Below are 21533 nucleotides of genomic sequence, written 5' to 3' on the forward strand. Positions count from 1 at the left end.
TTGAAGGATGGAATGAAAACTATAGTACTATAACACACATATCAGGGTAACTATTAATCAATTAACTATTTCTCCCAAAGATTAAAGATTCAAATAGATTTAAGTGTAAATAATTACAATTTTTACTATAGTACTAAAACATATACCATTACATTATTTAATACTCTTTTTTACTGGGCTACTGCGTAACTAAAATTAATTTTATATCTGTTTACTTGTAATTATTTGGTACATTTATAATGCTCATGATAATCAAGGTTTATACAGCTGTTTTGGTTTCCATCTTGAAAAACAAAACAATTCTTCAGACAAATGGAAAATGCCACTTCACACATTTAAACTACTAACATCAAGATTTCAGCAAATATTTTATTTTATTTTTCATACCAGTATTTGACCATTTAAGAGTATCTTACTGATAAAACCCGGTACCCAGCTCCAGTAAGTGCTAAAATCTGTCGGAAGAACACATCAGCTGTACCACTGGCTGGAGGGAAACAGACTAGAGGACATTTCACAGAGCGTGGGCCAGCATCATAAACCTTCCATTCCTTAGTTGGATCATCATCAACTACAAACTGAATAAAAAAAGCAAATGTCAATATTTTATGATAAAATTAAAAAAGAAATTCAAATAGAAGAAATAAATATGATCTAAATTATAGGGTATTGTAAAATCACTAAGAGGCCTTCAATAATGTACAATAATTTCAGACCTCAAGGCCTTTTACAATGTTTTAAAAGTTAGTGTAGGATTTTTATTTTCTTATAAATTCTGCTGACTCTACATTAACTAGACTTCAAGACCAGCTATTTGATGTAATTATAATGATAAAGTGAACAAATAGTAACAAATATTTTAAGTACATCATTTAGAATTACATGTATAATTTTGGGGAAGTAGAAAGATATGATAACTATAGATTACATATAACTTCACATGTTTAACAATTTTACTTACATGTTGTAACAAACTTATACAATACAGGTATTCAGACAAAGCCTTCTCACACAAATTTCATACTTAGTTGAATTGAATTAAAATTGTTTTAAAAACAAATGCTATGAGAAACTTTGTTGATATGAACAATTGTTTACTTTGTACATTGGGTTAACATGTAAAAGTTAAGTTATATTGACATCCTTAAATTTTGAACATCTTATCTTATGGTAAATAATACATTATTTGTATATCATTCAAGTTACCTTTCTCTGTGAAACTGAGGATCTAAAACTTTGGTATTCATCAGACTGTGATAGTTCACTTGCCATAGTTTATTTTACAGCATGCATCATATAGAATACAGACCACTTTACCATAAAAACTTTGAACCCTGAAATATTACAATAATATGTGAACATTGTGCAATCAAAATGTTGACTGTTTTCTAGCTAGTAAAACTTCCAAGTGGTAGTAAGGTCTTACATCATCAGCATTGATTAATGTACATTGTATATCTTTTTTATACTGGTATACCAATGTTGTTACAAAGGTATGCAGAAAAAATAATTAATATTTTTTTAGTCATTATGCAAACGAAACCTGTTTGCCTCCTGAATCATTAGGTCTACTTTCCTGTTTGTCTCAGGACTCCTTTCACATAGTCTAGTGTTATAATTGTTTATGTTGCATCAAAATACATGCACAATGTATGTTGTAGCTGAACAATAAAATTATAGATCTTTTGTTTCAGAAATTATATTTAGTCTGTTTTAAAAAAATTCATCAGGTTCATAAGTTTTAATTGTGGATAATGAACAACTATAATTTGTAAAACCAATATTCAAATAAACAATAAAAAAACATCTTTGTTTATCAAGGAAGCACACATTTGATTTTTAGGGGGTACAAATGTAGGATAAAATTTTCTATCCAGCCATTCTACTTTGAGAAAAAATAGGTCCTGCCAATTTTTTTTCCTTGGATGCAAAGGGCTGAAATTATTTTCTATTACATGTACATATATAAACAAAAAAATTTTAGGACGATGATAGATCCTGCCTTTTTATTTTTCCTTAAGGGCTTTCCTTTCTTTTTATTTCAAATTTGATAACAAGCGCCGAATAAAAATCAAATGGTACTGGTAAGAGAGTAGATCTCGTCATTTTAAAGACAGAGGCCAATTTCCCCATTCTGCTGACCAATGAGTTAAATATAGAAGGATTCGCATCTCGTAAATTATTGCAATATCTCGCATGGCGAGATTTCAGAATACTAGCCACAGCTACTTGCCACCTATACAGTCAAAATTAGGTCATATAAAACATTGATATTACAAAAGCAGAGGAAGCTACAGCTATAAATATACACCCTTAGACCATTTTAATCAATTCAAAACAAATTTTATGATGATCGTTTGGGTTTTGAAGAAGGAGAACTTTAATTTAGAAGGAAATGCCTTTCTCGAGGGCATGACTCAGGCCACCATTTTTTATACATCAACAGTTGGTCAAATAAAAACTTTGATATCACATAAGAATGGGAGACTACAGCTACAAGATTTCTTATTTACACCCTCAGACCATTTCTGATCAATTTAAAATAAATTATATGATGATAGATCAGGTTTTGAAGAAGGAGTTTAAATTTTCAATGAGAAGGGTTGGGGCTATGCAGTCAGGAGTCAAAACAAAGGCTTGTATAAACGTTTATATAACAAATGCAGGGAAAGCTACAACTATAAAACTTCTTGTATACACCCTCATACTATTTCTTATCACTTTTTGACAAATTTTATGACGATTGATCGTGTTTGGAAAAAGAAATTTGAATTTTTAATGAGGAGGGAAGTATGCCTTCGAAGGTGGGACCAAGTTGAAAATTTGATAGGAGATTTAGGTCTCGAATATCGAGGTATTGATCAAAACAAAACATTGAAAAAGTCTGAAGGCAACTTGAGGTGGGATATTTCGATTTGTTTTTCAAACCATATAGGTCAGAATACCTACATTTATCATGACAAAATGTTGATGCGATGGAAATCATCCACCATTAACAAGGCATGCTCAGCATCAATGAAATGCATCGTGGATAATCTCGCTGTATATCGCCACACACAACATATTTATTATCGTACTATGTAAAATAGCACGAGATTCCAAATCCAATCCTTACTACAGTCAAACCTCGGTAGCTCGAACTCCAAGGGACCATTGAAATGTGTTCGAGTTATTGGGAGTTTGAGAAATTGAAGTTCGTATATTTCCAGATATTTTTCGGTGCCGGTCTGAGTTCTCCTTTATCGTTAGAAATTGCCTGCTTCCTACGAAGTTGTTTTAGTTCGTGGATCTTCTTCATTCGCTTTCGGAAGATTATGTTGATTTGTGGACATTAAAAATGTTGTGTTTCCTTTTTAAAAACGTTCAGAGTTTGAGTTCCTTGGTCAATAATTTGTTTTCATCCAATTTTCTTTCATGCTTTTATCATACCGACTTCGGAACATTCTCGAACTTCAATTAGTGTTATGTTAAAGATCAAAACTACCTAATTAGTGATGACATAAATTTTACTGGTAATTAACTAAAATGACACTGATTAATGATAGGGTTTCAGTTTTTCACACCTTTTATTACCCAAGCTGACAAAATTGCTGTCGAGTTCGAGTTAGTGAGGGTTATTCTCTAAGATTTATTACTGAACGGAACGACTAGTCAGTTTGAGTGTTCGAGAAATCGAAGTTCGAGAAGTCCAAGGTTTTTATATTGATTATGTAGGAGAAAATTTTGGTACTTTGAATTGTGTTTGAGAAATCCAGGGTGTTCGAGCCATCCGAGTTTGAGCAATTGAAGTTCGACTGTATATATAAATCCTTGTGCTGACCAAAAATTAAATGTGTAATCCTCAATGAAATTATTGTACGAAAGCTCATTTTTAGTGCAAAATATCAACAACATGTTAAGACATTCTATCTTAAAATTTAGGCATTAACATGTTTCATAACAGATGACAAAAAATCTGTTAGCAAGAATTATTTGACAACAATAACTACTCTTTGACCAGTAGTTCCTTAAGCTAAAAGATCAAATGCATTCATTGTCAGCTCCTGGAATAACGGTTCATTTCATATTTGCCAAATTGTATTAAGGTATAAGACATTGAGGTATAGAGAAAGTGGTGAGAGTTAGAAGTTGAGGATAAAATTAAATTAATAAAAAAGTCCGAGCATTATTCCATATTTGTATAAATAATGAATGTCTATCCCACATGGGCCATTTTATAACATACTTTGTAACATTATCTAAACGTAATGGGACATATTCAAGTTGGAATGCTAGTGAACCTCTCTAATCTCAATCAATGAAGTATAATATTCATGGAGTCTGGACAAAGCAGATTTGTGTTCAGTCTGCGTGTAGACAGACAAATCATGTCAGATGTCAACAAATTAGATTAATTGTGAGTCCACGTTCGATTTAAATACATTCTATTACATATACCTATCTGGAAAGAATGTATTGGTCCTACAAAGTTCGTTACATGGTTTACAATATGAACATCTCAAAATATCGGTTCAATTTCTACTTTCATGTTCACCAAACTTTAACCCGGAAGTGAGAATCACTTGACCGGAAGTTCTTAAAATAAAATTGGTCAGATGACAGAATAGTCGTAACCATAGCTTCAAGTTATTTAGCGGGAAAAAATAAACCTTCTAATTCGGTATCGTGCAAGATGACAGAAGAAAAACAGAAGATGCCAATTTTAATTGCTGCAAGAGAAAAAGGTATATATATTATTCTTAAAAATTAAGGAGATGATATTTGTATAATGATTTAAAGAGTAATCGAGGGGACCAATATTATAGCGGAAATTAAAAGAATGTATACTAATCCAGGGACAGAGACCAGACATGGTAAACAGACAGACACAACAAAGAACATAAAGTAACCAAAATAATACATACAAAGTAACAGAAGTAAATGAGCAACTCAGACTCCACCAAAAACTGGGAGAAATAAAAATACCTAGAGATGTCTGCATGATCGAAGCGAAGATTTAAATTGAATGCACGAGCAAAAATAATGAATAACAATAGGCTTAAAGTATTTCGATTGTTACTAGAATAAAATTATAATAACCAAACCCCTAACATTTTTTTAAACTTTCAACTTTCTTAAACAGGGTTTGACTTTAACTGCAACTTTACAACATACGTAGTCTAAAGGACTAGGCCTTAAGAAAAAAAATGTCCTTAATATGTAGTGATAGTCTTAAGCACCACTAAGTGGTCAGAACAATTTAGTTTGGAATTTTGTAAATAGCATGCGCAGAGAAAAATGACATTTTCTTCAGCGTGTTGTGGTTGGTCATGAGATTGTAGAAGTAGAGTTTGAAGAGGGGGGTTTGCAAAATCCTGCAATTTGAGCACTCTGGAAGGCATATCAAAGAGCATTTTTTCTCTATTCTCTAGATAGAGTAACGAAGTTAGATATGGTGGTAATGAGAAAAATAGATGAAGAAAGTTTGGAAGTCGATGTTTATTTTAACAGAATTGATGGGCTATTCCCCTAAACAGACAACGAGTTTGCTATATTTTGAGGTCTTGAAAATCTTTCATTTATTGGTTTGCCCTGTAACTTATTTGCACCTCGTGTTGATAAACTTTCAGGTAGTATAGTACTTATTAAAATCAAATGGGCATCGGACTATCGTACTAACGTTAGTGTCGAACCCTGTGATAGTTTCAAGCTTCAGGTCTTGTCAATTTGACTGTTTCTATTCTCTACACAATTTTCATGAATTGGGCAAAACTCTACATAGTGATCAGCTTAGGACCATACAAACTAACTTTTACAAGTTTACATAACTTGATTATCCATGGAGCGTAAAGAAACATCCTTCCTATTAGTGAAAAAAAGGTTGGTTCAATTTCATTATCTTGGGCTAAATTATTGTCTTTTTCAGGCCCTGGACCAGGTCGATATGCACTGCCTTCAACGGTGGGCTTCGTCAAGCATGATTGCACCAAGGACATGAAGCCTGCCTACTCATTTGGAAGACGGTTGTATGCTGTGGATAATGGTAAGATATTACATTTTGTGTGGAAGTAGTGTATTATTTGGGGGTTATTTTGACAATTGATATAGATACAGCAATGAAACTCTTGAAATATGGAAGTACGTATAATCAAGTGTGTAAATGAATACTATCTTTTTTTCAAAAATTGAAAATATATTGAAAGCTGAATGATTTGTGATCAAAGATTAGTTTGATCAATGACATGTCATCGAACCATTGACTCAATTTGTCCAAACGTCACAAACAGCATTTATCCATTATAAGTAATGTTTTCTAATTATGTTGACGACGATGATGATGTTGATAAATATTAATGCACGACTTATTTTTTTGTAGAGTAAAATTTCTTATTGTTCCATTATTCTATATCTTAGAAGCACATATTCGAATCTATCAACGCCATATAACTCTTTGAATGTCAGACTTGTACCGGTATGTGTTGTTTTCAACCAAATACTGATTGATTCTTTCTGATTTACAGTTTACAAGAAAGATTGTAGCCCTGGTCCGGCTTATTATATTGATCCAAAGATAACCAAAACGGGGAGTGATGGAACGCCAGTTTACTCCATGTTGGCAAGGCAACGAGATCCAAGTAAGTCAATACGTCAAGTCAGTTATAAGTTAGATTAATGATACTGTTAAAATAGTAAAATAAAAATAATCACATGAATGTTATCAGAACATAATAAATTTATCTGAAATTTGAACGAGGTTATTTCAAAAGTCAAAAGAACAGATGGTACTTTCTGGAGAGGCAAAATATTTTTTTTTATATCAGGGACAAAAGGATTTTGTTTATTACCATCCTTTCAAATGAATGAAATGTCTAATACTTTCTTCATCCTCCATTTTCCATAATTTTTTTTTATTTTATCATATCAAATCTCTTGGAATTCTGCTAATGATATTCTATCAAATGGAGGCCCAGGTATCTGTGGCTCTTAATTCTTGTCAGGAAAAGTGTATGAAAACTATCAAATGACATGTTAAAGAATAACATTAGTATAGAGCCTTCATTTGTTTTAAGAGAGAAAGGAACAGTTAATTGAACTGATTTCACTGGTCTAAGTTGGATACTTAGAATGTCAAAGCATAATAAATTTTGATTCTGTCAATGTTAATGTTTGACCTAAAGTTTTGTTGGCCTTAGACATTTAGGATGGACAAAACATTTGTTGCTTCTATTGATTTTAGTGTGCATTTCATTTGTTTAATTGGTTAAAGTTGAAATAGTATTACTAGTTAAATTAAATTATTTCTATTAAATTGTTTAAGTTTTATTTATAACCTTAACTAAATAAATTTTCATTTAACTGATTCAATATGTGATGGAATGTTAGATAACAGAATACTAGATTTTTTTATTATTTTAATATATTTGAGTTGATATTTAATACACTGGGTAGTTGCATGTTCATTTTAAATGCTTCAAATTGATTTATGTTTTACTTCAAATGAATGATTTTTTTTATTTTTAAGTAGTACTCCAGCTAAGAATCATGCAAAATGTGATTCATGGGTGAAAAGCCTACATAATTTTATTATTGATATTTTGTTTGAATTCCCATAGTAAATAGAAATTAACAATCGGTTTTTCATATAACCCTGTTCTCAGGGGATACAAATTATATAGAATGGACTATAGATTCCAAAATTAAGGGAGATAACGCTGTTAATGACACTCAAATACAATAGAATCTATTGGATTTTCAATGTTGATTATTTCCCTAAGGGCAGACAGTTTTCAATGAATAATAACATTTCATAATATAAAATCATAAAATAATTTAATCACAAAAATAAAAATATGTAGCCTTTTTTTTGGGGTGTACCTCATTTTTCAGATTTTGCATGATTCTCACAAAAAACAGCTACTTAACCATTTGCAGCTTAGACAGCAATTAAACTCAATAAGTCTTTGTTTAATTGATTGAAGTTTGTATTGAATTTATTTGTAACTTCAACTGACTCAATATTTTGAACTTAAATGAAGTACACATAGTGCTTGAAGTGAAATGAATAAATTGAATTAAGTTTATGTAGCATATATTGTATATTGAATCAGTATTACATAATGGCTTGAAATGTATATTGTGTCAAAATTTGTTTTTAAATTGATGATGATTAAATATTATTTAAGTTATATTAACTATATCATTGTTGATACAATAAATGGCACTAGTTTATATAGCAATTAAGTTAAACTTAATCATTTTTCACAATTGATTTTTAGCTTATATATCATTGTAGCTAAATTTATTCATGATTTTAAAATTGATTGATTTTCATACATATTTATATGGCAAGCCAAAGTGGACAAGAGGAATCAAGGGAACCAAGGTTATAGCGGTAATCAAAAGAATGTAATCCAGGGACAAAGACCAGACATGGAAAACAGACATACAATGTACACAACAAAGAACATAAAGTAACTAAAATCATACATACACTAAAAACTGGGAGCATGGACCAGGTGCACCGGTCGGGTAAGCGTCCTCTGCTTTACTAGAAACACCCGCCGAGTTGCTCATAAAAAGTCAAGTCCGGGGTAGACAAACGAGGAAAGGAAAACTATAACCGTTGAATAAATCAGTTTTTATGGTGCAGATGGATACACCGTAATAATCCATGAGTTCATGATGACGACCATAAAACTTCAGTAGTGATGACTTCAATCTTGTAGCAACATAACCCTGTTCCAGAAGTCTATTTGTTAGAGTTCTAGTGCGATACAAAAAGTCTGCGTATTTTCGGCAAGCTCTGGCATAACGTATGAGTTGTGATATGAACACTCCTTACGCAGGTGGCGAAGGGATGTTGCCACAGATGACAGGAAAGTTGACAATTCTGAATAAAAAGTCATCACGTTTGTCGTAAAGTTCGGTCAATAGTTTTCCTTTACCATCAATTTCTAAGTGTAGGTCAAGATATGAGGCTGACTTCACAGTGTCTGTTGTATCCTTTATCTCAAGTTCTTTTGGGTAGATGCGATGTATCAAATCCCCGAAATTAGGATTGTTAAAAGATAATACGTCATCTACATAGCGGAAACTGAGATTGAAGGATCTAGCCAAACGATATTCTTTGAGCATTTCTATGGATTTTCTAATATATGAGCATTTTCTAATATTAAAAAATGATTTTCTAATATTACAAATTCATTTTTTTAATATTAAAAATTCATTTTCTAATTTTACAAATTAGATTTGTTATACCACATAACACTTTTTTAATAATAAAAATTCAATTGAATTTCTAATATCAAAAAAGCTATTTTTTAAAAATAGAAAATCATTTTGTAATATTAAAAATGTGACTGATTTTGCAGTGTTGCAAAGTGATTTTCTAATATTACAAATTCATTTTCTAATATTACAAATTCAATTTGTAATATTATAAAAGGTATGATATTTTACAATATTACTATTAAATCAGGAATTTGTAACATTAGAAAATGAATTTTTAATATTACAAAATGAATTTCTAATATCGATTTTTTTTCTAACATTAAAAAAATGATTTTGTAATATTAAAAATTCATTTTCTAATATTACAAAATGTTAATTTTTGTCCACTTTGGCTTGCCATATATTTACATCAATTTATTATTTATATTATTGAAGTTTATACAGCATTTAGGTCTACATTTATTTTATTTTTTTTTTTAATTTATTGATGTATTTATTATATAAGTTCAACCAAATCTTTATTCAGATAACTGATTGTAGTTTAAAAAGCATTTAAGTTAAACTTAATCATTGTTTATAATTAAGTTTGTTTATTTATCACTTAATCAAACTGAATCATTGTTTTTTGTAATTGATTGAAGTTTAAATAACATTTATTATATTACTCATTATTTATATAATTGATTGAGGTTCATAACTGAATCAGTAATGGATTTAAGTTTATTTAGCATTTAAGTTAATGTGAATCATTACTTATATGACTAATAATATAGATAGGTGATAATGAATTGATTTTACTTGGCATTAAATTGCTCTTCAATTTATTGAAGTTTAGTTGAACTGAATACATTTTTTTTGGTTAAATGTTAGAAAGCTTTCAAGTAGGGTTGAATGGGTTGTTTATGTTACAGCATGATTTGTATATAACATTTAAGTAAAGTTTAATTGGACACTAATTCACGTACTAGTATTTGATTGAATTGGTATGACATTTAAGCAAAATTGAACTGAATTAACTGATGCATTTTTTAGGAACAGTTTTGTTTGACTGAATAATTGTTCATCTAATTTATTAAATTTAAAACATTTTTGTTGGACAAATTACTAGAAATTGCTTATATCATTGATTGAATGTTATTGACACCAAATAGTACCTTTGATAGATCAAACTTTAAGGGATTAGAGTAGAATTATTTTGAATTTGAATTATTCTTTTATTTTATTGAGTGAATTCTATAAACATTTAAGCTGTAAATATATCATCCTTATTTGAACAGGACAATCAATTGAAAAGTGTACTTTTAAAGAAAGAAGAACATTTGCAATATTGATGATGCCAGAATGATAACCATATTAAATACTTAAACAAAACAGGCTTTCCTCATGAAGTCTAATAGGTATATATTTTTAACAAATATTTGACTTAAGAAAGAGACAATTAGTAAACCTTTTTTTTCGCATTGCCGGGTACCCATGGATACATTCATACCATAATGTGACATTTTGTTTACTTTGTTTTATTATAGACTTATTCAAAACCCCAGCTCCAGATAGATATTCACCAGAAAAGGCCCACCCACAGGGGGAGCCACATGCACCCAAACATTCCCTGGCATCAAGATGCCGGTATCGCAAATTGGATCCAAACCCTTCACCAAACAAGTACAAACTTCCTCCTGTAATTGGGAAAAACCAGCCATATAAACAGGAACCGCCAGCATATTCCATGGTCAGTCGACCAATGGTTGGCTGCTACTTAGAGGATCTAGCTAAAACCCCAGGACCAGGAAGATACATTACTGTTACAACTGATTGCACCAAGAGGAGAGTGCCACATTATTCCTTAAGATATCGATGCTTCATGCCTTATGATAATGTTAAAAAACCAGGACCTGGAGCTCATCGACCTGAAAGGGTCATCATTAACAAGAGAATTTCACCCAAATATTCCCTTGGTATTCGACACTCTGAGTATGTGTGTCCAATGATAACAGAGTTTTACATGTAGAAAAATTCAGAGCAAACTATTTAAAGAAATGATTTGAATTTATATACAATCAGAAGATAATTTAATCTAAGGAAAAATACCTCAAGTGATACAAAAAATGAACCATGCCACTCCAATAAAAAACGTATATGTTAATTATGAAGTTGAATATTTTTTCAATAAAATGCATTTTACATATTTTGCTGTCTTTATGATAGTTTTTTAGTATAAACAACTGGAGTGAAATAAATTTGACTACATATACTCTTCTAGAGATACCCTGGTTAACATTGCTATATATCTGCTAATCCTCCCACATTAGTGGGGAGACCCATAAAATCAATGAAAAAATTGAATCTCCTTCATAAAAAGTTAGATTTCTGGGAAGTTTTTGGATAAAACTACTGTATCTTCTGTGAAAAATACTAAATAATTGAATTCTTACAAAAAAAAATTGCTTTTACTTAAAAATTCTCCAACATGAGACAGTGTCAATGGGGGAAAATCTCACACATGAATCATTCCAGGGACGGATCCAGACACTGAAAAGGAAGGGTGCTGACCAGGATTCCTCAGGAAAGGGGGATGCTAGCACATTATTTGCCATTTATGGTCAATTTTACAAATGAAAATGACAAATTTTCCGATAAAAGGAGGGGTGCCAACCCCCCACATCCTCCACCAGGATCTGCCACTGCATTCCAAAGGTTAACAGGTATGTGTTTCTATCTTGACTAGTTTCAACTGGTATGAATAATCAACATTGAATAAAGTCATTGTTAATTTTTTTTAAATGTAAACAAGTATTCCAACCTCATAACAGATTGTGTAAATTTCAAGACAAAAACATGTATACTTTTCACTTTTATTACAAAAATATTCTCCACAGTATAACATGAATTGAGAATAAATATATAGAGATTGATTGATTGTTGGGGTTGAATGCCCAAGAAGCAATATATCAGAGAGAAACTATAAGCCATATTACAAGAGCATAATATAAAATGTGGTGTAAATGAATTAGGAAAGAAAAGGTTGTTGAGGATTATGTGATTTTGATATAAAGAGAATTTAACAATTTTACTTTGAAAAAGAAAATCCTGATGCCAAGAGTTTACAGTATGTTTTAGCTATTGCAGTTATTGTGAAGTTCTTTTTTCTACAATAAACAACAAAATCTGAATTTACTATAAACAAGTCCCTTGCAACCTTCAAGTCTTTAGGTGAGTGATATAACTAAATATTACATGTTCATGTACATGTACAAGTATTATATAGTACTCTCATTTTTAAAATTTGGCAAAAATAAAGCTGTACATTTAAAATTAAAAAACATCATAGTTTGATTTGAAACTAGACAATACTTCTAACAGGACTAATACCCCCACAGCCTGTTGAACCCTGTATATTTGAGGGTTTAAGTTGTAACAATCCTGCAAGTTGTTCAGGACAACACAAGATCAAGTTTTGCTGAAAAAAAAAAAAAACGCCTAAGTTCAACAGCTGTCATTTCAACAATTTTTTTCCAAACATAAATTCCTGACAGAATGCACATCTCCATGTGGTAATATTACATACCATAAAGTTTCATAACAATCTTGCAAGCTGTTAAGAAAATAATTTGGACAAACAGGCAGGGTGAAACCTAACTTTGTATGGGGATATAAAAGTGTAAGTAAGCATTCATTAAATATAAAATTGAAAGCTTGTACATTTAATTTGTATACTGTAAAAGGTATGATCCAGCAAAATAATTCACATACATATACAGTAAACACATGTATAATTTAATCCCTGAATAAACCAAAACCTTGTATCAACCAGACTCTCTAGAGTTCAAACATTTCAGTTTCCATTCTTAAGAGTGCCTCAACTGAACAACTGTTTAATTTGTTTTCCTTTTACTTGAACTTGCCTTAACCAAACAAATTCTACCGTCAAAAATAAGTTTGGTTTAGGTAGGCTTCATTGTATGTATAATGCAAAAATATAAATTTACAGAAATGATAACTGACTACTTTCTGCTATTTCAAGCACAACGATTCCTGTAGTTTAAAAACTCTAATTTTGCAATAATAATTAAGAAGTACAAACACTGAAATAATACACTGGAAATGCATGATATATAGCCTGATGAAATGTTTAAAAGTTTTCAAAATGGTGTTTAAAAATGGCTCCTTCAACTTTATTCATGTCCGAACAAGCTCTATCAAGACTATTGGTTAGTGGAGCAGGACCACAACTAAAAACACCAAATACATTCACCTGTAAAAAAAAAAAACAGTACAATTAAAATGTGTATAAAATAAATACACAGGAAATGTCATTATAAAAGAGTAATCTAATAAAGATACTAGTACCTATATTAGGGCATAAGATGTATGCATATGTATAATAAAAGATTTGATGTCATCTGTTATTCCAACAGATGTCCATACTCATAGTTAGAAAAACAACAATGGAACTACAAAAAGCTAAGGGGAGCATTGAGGACAAGGTCAAAAGAAAGCACAGTGGTATACTAAATAGCATTAATCAATAGACAGGTGACAAGAAACTAATACAGAGAGGTTTTGACACTAGACATGTGAAAAATCAGGTCCTGTTTTTTTCAGAAGTAAGTCATGCAACCGAAAAACACATATTTGCAGTGGCGGATCCAGGGGACCCCAAGGGGCCTGGCCCCCGTAGAAAATTTAAAATTGCAATTTTTAAAAATTGTTGAAAAATTGTGTGTGTTAAATCATGAAAAACACTCAGAAAGAAGTATAATTCAATAGTAATCCAGCAAATTAGTTATTTATTATGATTTTTTTATCCTCACCGGCGATCCTGTCTAGAATTTTTTTGGCTCCCCCCCTTACCTAAATCTCTGGATCGCCACTCATTTGTATCAGAATCTATTTTCATATAACAACAACAGAAGCTGTTTTTCAAAAAGAAAGTTGATAGTTACATTTTGGTGTTCTAGCTTTATGTTCTTCAGTATATCTTGTAGCTTTGGTCTTCCAAAATGGGTTATAGCACTAAGTCCTGTGAACAAACTTCTCCCTGCTACTTTCTGGAAATGTCGCTCACATATATACTGAAAAGTCAAGAAGTTTACGAATCATCACAATCTAAATGGTTTCCTAGCACTAACAATAATATTAAAAAACATTTTTTGAGGTATAATGAAATAAAGTACCACTTAGTGGTATTAACATCATTAAAACTTTCCGTTTATACCAGGCAAAACATGCCAAATTGAAAAGTCTCTTAAAAGTGTATACAATGTCAATGAAGTTACATGAAGTAAAAAGTAGTTAGTTAATGATGATGTGCCCCACCTCCATAGAAAACAAACTTAAATTTGAAGTGAAAAACTTTTGAACATCATACAGAAGAACAAATAGACATGAAATATTTGATGATTTAATTTGATAAAATAGCTAATTATTTTAAGAGGAAATTGGGAATACTATTAAATGAAAACACTAACTTGTACTATATAAATAATATAATAGGTAAGTTGGTGAAAGAGCAAAAAATCATTGTCTTCCTGAGGCATGCCTCTCAGCTATAAGTTATTTATTTCATTATACTGAATGTTCCATTTTCATGAGAGAGTAATAAGATATGCACAAATTATTACACTCTGAGACATGTGAAGAATATTACCCTCATATTGAACCAATCAAAGTACAGCAAATTGACATGAAATATAATAAAGTAAAGATGACTTACCAACATGGTAGTTCTAATGTCATATTTTTCTTGGAACTGTGTAATAAAAATATGGGTATCAACAAATCCATTGACATCATTCTGCTCTACTTCTCTGATAATGTCTGTCATCCACTCAAACTGTTTCTGGGTTCTAGTTACCCACAAGAAGTAAACCTGAAATTCACAACTTCTAGTGATAAATTATTCTCACTGTGTCATTGAAATTTTCAAATATTTTTGTTTCTGTTCAAGAAGTGGCTTACTTTAAGTAAATTATAACATTATCTTTGAAGAATAATGCTTATAAATAAACAAGTGAAACATTTATAATTAAGAGAAAATTCACCTCATTTACATAAAAAGTATTTAGGTTGACACAATCAATTATCTGTTAAAAAAACATGTAAAATAAAAAAAAAACAGACATAATAAAATTGCATTTCCCCTTAAACAACAATGCTTTAACCACACTTTGAAAAATACTTGGCTAAAATATCTGACAAGTGCCAATCTACCATTTAATTTACTATGATTTGATATATTTAAAACTAAAAAACAAACCTTCTTGCATGGAAACCTCAGAGTATCAATCTTTGACTTGTGAACAATATCCTTCAATATGGATGCAAAAGGTGTGACACCAATTCCTCCTCCAACCAAGATGGCAACTTTGTATCGGTACCAGTCTTGGTGGCCTTCTCCATAAGGTCCATCTAAATACAGCTGCAAAAAGACACATGTAAGTGTTATATTTACATGGACTTGGTAAACAAAGTAGTTTGAATGACTTAACTTCTAAGCAGGCTTTAAAAAGGTGTAGTGCAAATCCTGGAAGTTTTAGTGTTCTAAACATTTCTTCATGGTGTTACATGCTCTGCATTTACCAAATACATTCTTCTGTCATTTTAAAATGATTAAAAAGATTATTATGAAATATAATTTTTTGTATAATTTACAATGTACTCAAATTTGTTCTATTATATCATACTAAAATATTCAATATAATCTTTTCAAATGCAGCCAAAAAGCAGTCTCAATATCTTGCACCAAAAAATCATCATTTTACCTTAGGAATTTCTTGACCTTGTTCAAGGTTGTTAGGGTCATACTCAGCTCTGAGGTTAGTAGTCCATGGTCCTACAGCTCTGATATGCAGACTCAGATTCTCTTCATGTGGAGCAGAGGTCAGAGTGAAGGGATGATACTCACTGGCCCCAAGGTTGAGGCAGGATATCCTAACCCATTGACCAGACTTGTACTCGAAGTTGGCTGGTCTTTTAAATATCAGAGCAGTTACATCTGTGTAATAAAATGGGAAGTATTTAAGTTTTTATTAATCACACTAACATGTATACTTAATTGCTTTTGGAAAAGAACATTAAGCTTCCAAATAATTAAAGTTTATGACTGCCGGTATTTTTTTGATCTTTCAAGATTTCTACAAAATTTCACCCTCATCCTTTGAGTGATTTAGGAGTAGTTGCACTTACAAGAAATCAGGACACACCCCCAAACATTTATTGCGGAAGCATAATTATTTGATAAATTTCAAGTTATTGCATATCACAAATCCAAATGTACATGTATATAATAGGCAGCCTGTTCAATTTTTCAATGAGGGCCAGATAAAATTGGTGAAGAAAACTAAAAACAAGGATACAGTTTTCTACCACCAATACTTACAAATCATAATAATTCCTTAAAGCGTTACTGAGATGCTGTACAATGTGTAAATAAACACATAGACTGACAGCAACATACCATAATAATAACCCACAAAGATGGGCATAAAAAAACACATACCTGATGGTAAAATATCTGCCTTCTTTACAGAGATTTCAATGTTGTTTCTACTCAAACTCAGTAATTTGTCAAACACAAAAATAATAAGAGGTGGTAGAAGAAACCATTGGAACAATGGAGGCTGTACAAGACGTCCTGATCCATGTAAAATTGTCAAGATGTACAGAATGATGTAAAATGAATGGGTTGTCCAGAAGGCTTTGAAGGCATGGGCTCTAGCATAAGGCATTGCAAACACATACATGATGATAACTACTAGTGTTGCTAAGACACCAGTAAATCCTGAAACAAGATGAAAGTTTATTTACTTTTTAATCTCAGTAACTTAATTAAATGTTAACTGCTAATAAAAAAAATAATAAAGACAACTGCTGAAGAAATGTCTGTCACCAACTAGATATCATTGAGATGGGAACTATCTCTGTGGGCCCCTCTGTCAATAACATGTGGTAAATAAGCTGATATGAAGCATTATTTGAAGTTATTACATAGTCTCTTTAACATTATGACATACCCTCTGGTGTTAGTTAATATGCATGACAAGTATAAACTTCTAAATCATAACAGGTCTCAAGATGTAGAGCGGACACGATCTTTACCACAGGACATGGGGTTGTCAACGGAAACCAAAGTTTTTGTCCTTGACCTTTGACCTAGGAAGTTGTACATACATCATGACACACCCTCTGGCATTGGTTAACATACATGTCAAGTATAAACTTTGAAATCATAACGGTTCTCAAGATATAGAGCAGACATGATCTTTACCACAGGACATGGGGTTGTCAACTGAAACCAAATTTTTTTACCTTCACCTTTGACCTAGGAAGTTGTACATACATATTGACACACCCTCTGGTATTGGTTAATATACATGTTAAGTATAAAGTATGATCACTATGGGGGGGCCTAATAAAAAGCTTTACATACAATTGAAACGGTCAAACTGAACAGTTTTGAAAAGTAAGGACACACCATTCAAGCTTGAAACAGCTCGGAATTTTGAAATTATAAATTTTTGACACAAGATAAGAAAATCCAAAATCCCAGTTGCTCCTCTTTATCCCCTAATGCCTGCATGCTTCCAGTCACAACCCCAAAGATCAATCTCAAACTTCCTTTGTGGATATGGCACTTTGTGGTACAATTACAAAGAGACCAATTCACTGTTAAATACCATAACAGTCAAGATATTTTAAAGAAGCAGGCCATAATCAAATATTATCTTCTTTTATGGTCAAAAGCATTACAAATCTAAAAAAAAAAAATCTTTAATTTTGGTTAAGCAGTTCTTGAATCATCAAAACGTCAAAGTGTGATGAAGAATAGATGAACATAAGCATCAATAGATTCCTCTGACTTGTACAAATAATAGATAAACCCACCTGTAATTGTAGTGAATGTCCAATACTGGAAGGAGGCTAATACATCAGTTCTGGAAAATTGAAAAAAAAATAAGATGCACAGACTTTTACCAATATTTTACATGCAAAAATAAATAACTGTACAATTTCACCTGAGGATATGTTGCTGAATGTTGATTGTTATATGCAAATGTTTCCCCTAATAGTTTTCAACACTGTTGAGAAGAACTAATTTCCATTTTCAGTGGCTGATCCAAGGGGATGCATCTCTTCTTTTTATTGGAAAATTTGTCACTACCATGTGTAAAATTGACAAACAAGAAGCTCCCAGGACCCTGAATCGTTCACCTGGTTGAATTTCGACTTGCAAGTGCAATAAATTTAATAAGAAGTTGCCTAACAATTTTGACTCAAGAAGACTTTGATAGGACAAACAAGAGGATCCCAAGAGCACGAATCGCTCACCTAGTTGAATTTTGCCTTTCAAAGGCAATAAATTTAACAAGAAGTTGTCCAACAATTTCGACTCAAAAAGTCTTTGGTAAGACTTATCATAAGGATCACTTCAATAATTGAAAGTTTCTTTTAATCTATCATAGTTTTCATACTGACTAAAAACTGTAAAAAAAAAAAGTCATTTTCCCCTTTCAAGGGCAGTAACTCTTACAGTGAGTCATCTGACAACTTTCATCCCTAAAAACTTTTGTAGTCCTAATAATAAGGATCATTTCTGCTACTGAAAGAATTTTGCTAAACCTAACAGTTTCGGAGATAAGCGTAAAACTACTGTCTGACCCCTATATTCTATTTTTAGTAACAGCGGCCATGTTTTCCGATCGATCAAGTAGTGTCATAGAAGATTTTGGACAGAAATAACATTGAAAATAGCAAAAAACTTTAAAAAAAAGGGCAATAACTCCAACATGGCTCAATGGATAAAGATGAAAATTTGACCACAGACAGATCTCGTCATACTAAACATTTTTACCTAGTCAGAATTTTGCTAAATATCAAATGGCTGTGGTGAGAAGTTGAAGAGAATTCTGGTTAAAAAAAGTGACATATGGACAGACAGCCAAGAGTACGGGAATAACAGTCATGAAATAAAAAAAATTAAATGAGGATAACAAGAATGAAACATTAATCTAAAGACTTTAAAATTTTCCATTAAAAATATACATTTGTAGTGGTAAAAAATTTAAGATGACTTACGCCCTGAAATATTCAGTGAAGAAACAGTTGAGATCACCAGATGCTTGTGTTGAGATGTGATACAAGTTTACACCATGGCCAATAATATGGACAGCTAAAATAAAGAATAAATCATTCATTAAGATATTTGACTTGTTCATAAGAATGTTGTAAACCACTGATAGAAAGGAAAGATAATTAAAATTCCATATTCAAGTATAAACTATTTAAAGCACATTTCACAGTTGAATGTGCTGATATAAGCCCAACTCTGTTTTGTTTGTAAATTTTGCACAGTTTTTTTGTCCCACTGCACTTTCCCATTCCTACTAATCATGATATTTTCAAATCATAAAGGATAGCAGTTTTTTGGGTATTAACATTGATTCGCTCATAGAAATTAAAACATTATATTTTAAAGCAGTTTTCTGCATTACATGGCTTATTGTATAACTTATGATGTATTGCGGTTCTCTACCCCACATGAGAAAAATTAGGATTGATTTTACATATGATGGGGGCAGAACTTTTTTGTAAGTTTAAACTGGTCTTGAACTGGCATGTCAGTTAACTGCTGGTAGTCCATAGTTTGTTCATTTGTGTAATTTATATTCAATTTCTTTATTTCCTTTGTAACCAGGGATTCAGACCTTTTTGAACTGATTTTTAGGTGTATTCGACTGTGTTGTATTTTTTTCCATAGTGGCCAGATTTTAAGAGGGGGTTATAATCAGCCCAAATTACTTTAACCCCACCGCATGTTTTGCACCTGTCTCAAGTCAGGAATATCTGACTCTGTATGTCTTATTTCGTTTCACCTTTAGTTTATTTTTTAAGTTACTTGAGTATATAAGGGCAACTGTTTTGCTGTACCTGTGTAAAATGATGTTTTTTTGCCAGCTGCAGCCTGCCCTGTGGTATGAGGATTACCTCATCTTTCATTGAAGACCAATGGGTGGCCATGGGCAAATATTTTTATCCTGGTAGAGTTGTTGTCTCTTTGACATATACACCATACCTATTTTTGTTATATCTCCATTCGATGAAGTTACTGTATAAGCTTACAATGTACTTAGTGGTGGCATGCTTTTTCATCATCAAAAAGCTTTATTTAGAGTCAACATTTTAAGAACAGTGAAACATAAGCTCTCTTGAGCTTTTATAACAAACACAATCAGAATAAAGTATAATTAGAGTTTTTTAAGTTACTCTTAAGGAAAAAATTCTACCCGACTCATTCTTGTAGCACAGAACAAAATATCTTCCATCAAAAAGCAAACTTTTTCATGATGAAAGATGAAAGTTACTTCACTAAAACCGTATATATCTTACTTTTTTACTCAACTCAACTAGATAAATAAAAATACTTCTTATTCATATCTATTTTCAGTACTCTAGTTAGGAACTACTTCCAAATAAATTTTGAAAACAACTTCAATAAAAATACTTTAAATATAGCAAGTAATATAGTCATTATCATGGAATAAAACTGGTCTTAATTCTTGATTATAAAATGACAATCATCTGATGAATTTAGTTAACTAGATGATTGACAAAGACACTTAGATTTTCTATCAAACTTGGATTAAAATAACTATGAAATTATAGAAAGTATTAAAAATCTCCTTGTTAATTGCCGATTTAACTATCTACAATATTTCATGTCATAGTCATTCAATCATAGGAAAACTAACTCTATTCCCTGAAGTTAACTATATTATTTGCTGTAACACTTACCTGTGAAAAGTAAAGCCAGTGCTGCAAAGTACTGATGGAAGAAATGCATGGAATCCCAAGGAAAAAATCTGTGGAGGAAGGTCTCACGGAAAAATGTGATTGTATTACGACTCATAGTGACAAGTAAGGATGAGTAAGTGAACATCATAGCACTAGCAGCTCCTCGAGTAGTGGTTACACCATAACCTGCCAACCGTCTCAATCCTGCATGCTCTCTCTCAAATGAATAGTCTATAATAGGACATATATTTAAGAAAGTTGATCATTTAAATGTATCATTCATTGGTTTACTTAGTTCATATTAAATTGACAGCAAAATTGATATCTAAAATGCAATATCTTAACAGTATTACTGTAAGTATGCCATCAAATATTGACTAGATTTAATTTTAATAGATTTTCGAAATTCATTTGTATTAAATATATAATTTTTATTAACACCTTTTTTCTTACTTTAAGTACACTATTTTAAGATAAATGAATAATTAAATCTATGTCACTTTTCATTTTTTTTTTAAATATAAGCAGTTGTT

The 21533-nt window shown here is 31.3% G+C and overlaps 3 protein-coding genes across 3 annotated transcripts in view; 1 reads left to right on the forward strand and 2 right to left on the reverse strand.

Annotated features, from left to right (window-relative positions):
* Nucleotides 1-4563, reverse strand: part of LOC148621696 (uncharacterized) — a 31548-nt gene extending 26985 nt beyond the window's left edge. The window contains exons 1-3 of the mRNA XM_088574089.1: nt 4438-4563; nt 1207-1334; nt 417-578 (exon numbers count right to left, since the gene is read on the reverse strand). Coding sequence (XP_088430215.1) covers nt 417-578; nt 1207-1272 — 228 coding nt within the window. The 5' untranslated portion in view covers nt 1273-1334; nt 4438-4563. The remainder of the gene's footprint in view (nt 1-416; nt 579-1206; nt 1335-4437) is intronic.
* Nucleotides 4564-4599: 36 nt separating this feature from the next.
* LOC148621698 (ciliary microtubule associated protein 1A-like) lies at nt 4600-11355 on the forward strand. The gene is made up of 4 exons (XM_088576343.1): nt 4600-4724; nt 5906-6022; nt 6501-6614; nt 10737-11355. Exons 1-4 carry the CDS (start codon nt 4673-4675, stop codon nt 11216-11218), a joined length of 765 nt encoding a protein of 254 aa, XP_088432469.1. The 5' UTR covers nt 4600-4672; the 3' UTR covers nt 11219-11355.
* Nucleotides 11356-12050: 695 nt separating this feature from the next.
* Nucleotides 12051-21533, reverse strand: part of LOC148621699 (dual oxidase 1-like) — a 40491-nt gene continuing 31008 nt past the window's right edge. The window contains exons 23-31 of the mRNA XM_088576342.1: nt 21001-21231; nt 19285-19378; nt 18094-18143; nt 16709-16990; nt 15972-16204; nt 15467-15628; nt 14924-15079; nt 14154-14282; nt 12051-13462 (exon numbers count right to left, since the gene is read on the reverse strand). Coding sequence (XP_088432468.1) covers nt 13340-13462; nt 14154-14282; nt 14924-15079; nt 15467-15628; nt 15972-16204; nt 16709-16990; nt 18094-18143; nt 19285-19378; nt 21001-21231 — 1460 coding nt within the window. The 3' untranslated portion in view covers nt 12051-13339. The remainder of the gene's footprint in view (nt 13463-14153; nt 14283-14923; nt 15080-15466; nt 15629-15971; nt 16205-16708; nt 16991-18093; nt 18144-19284; nt 19379-21000; nt 21232-21533) is intronic.

Source organism: Perna viridis, chromosome 3, assembly GCF_037379345.1.
Source record: "Perna viridis isolate PV_CMFRI_1.1 ecotype Kerala chromosome 3, ASM3737934v1, whole genome shotgun sequence".
Taxonomy (NCBI): Eukaryota; Metazoa; Mollusca; class Bivalvia; order Mytilida; family Mytilidae; genus Perna; species Perna viridis.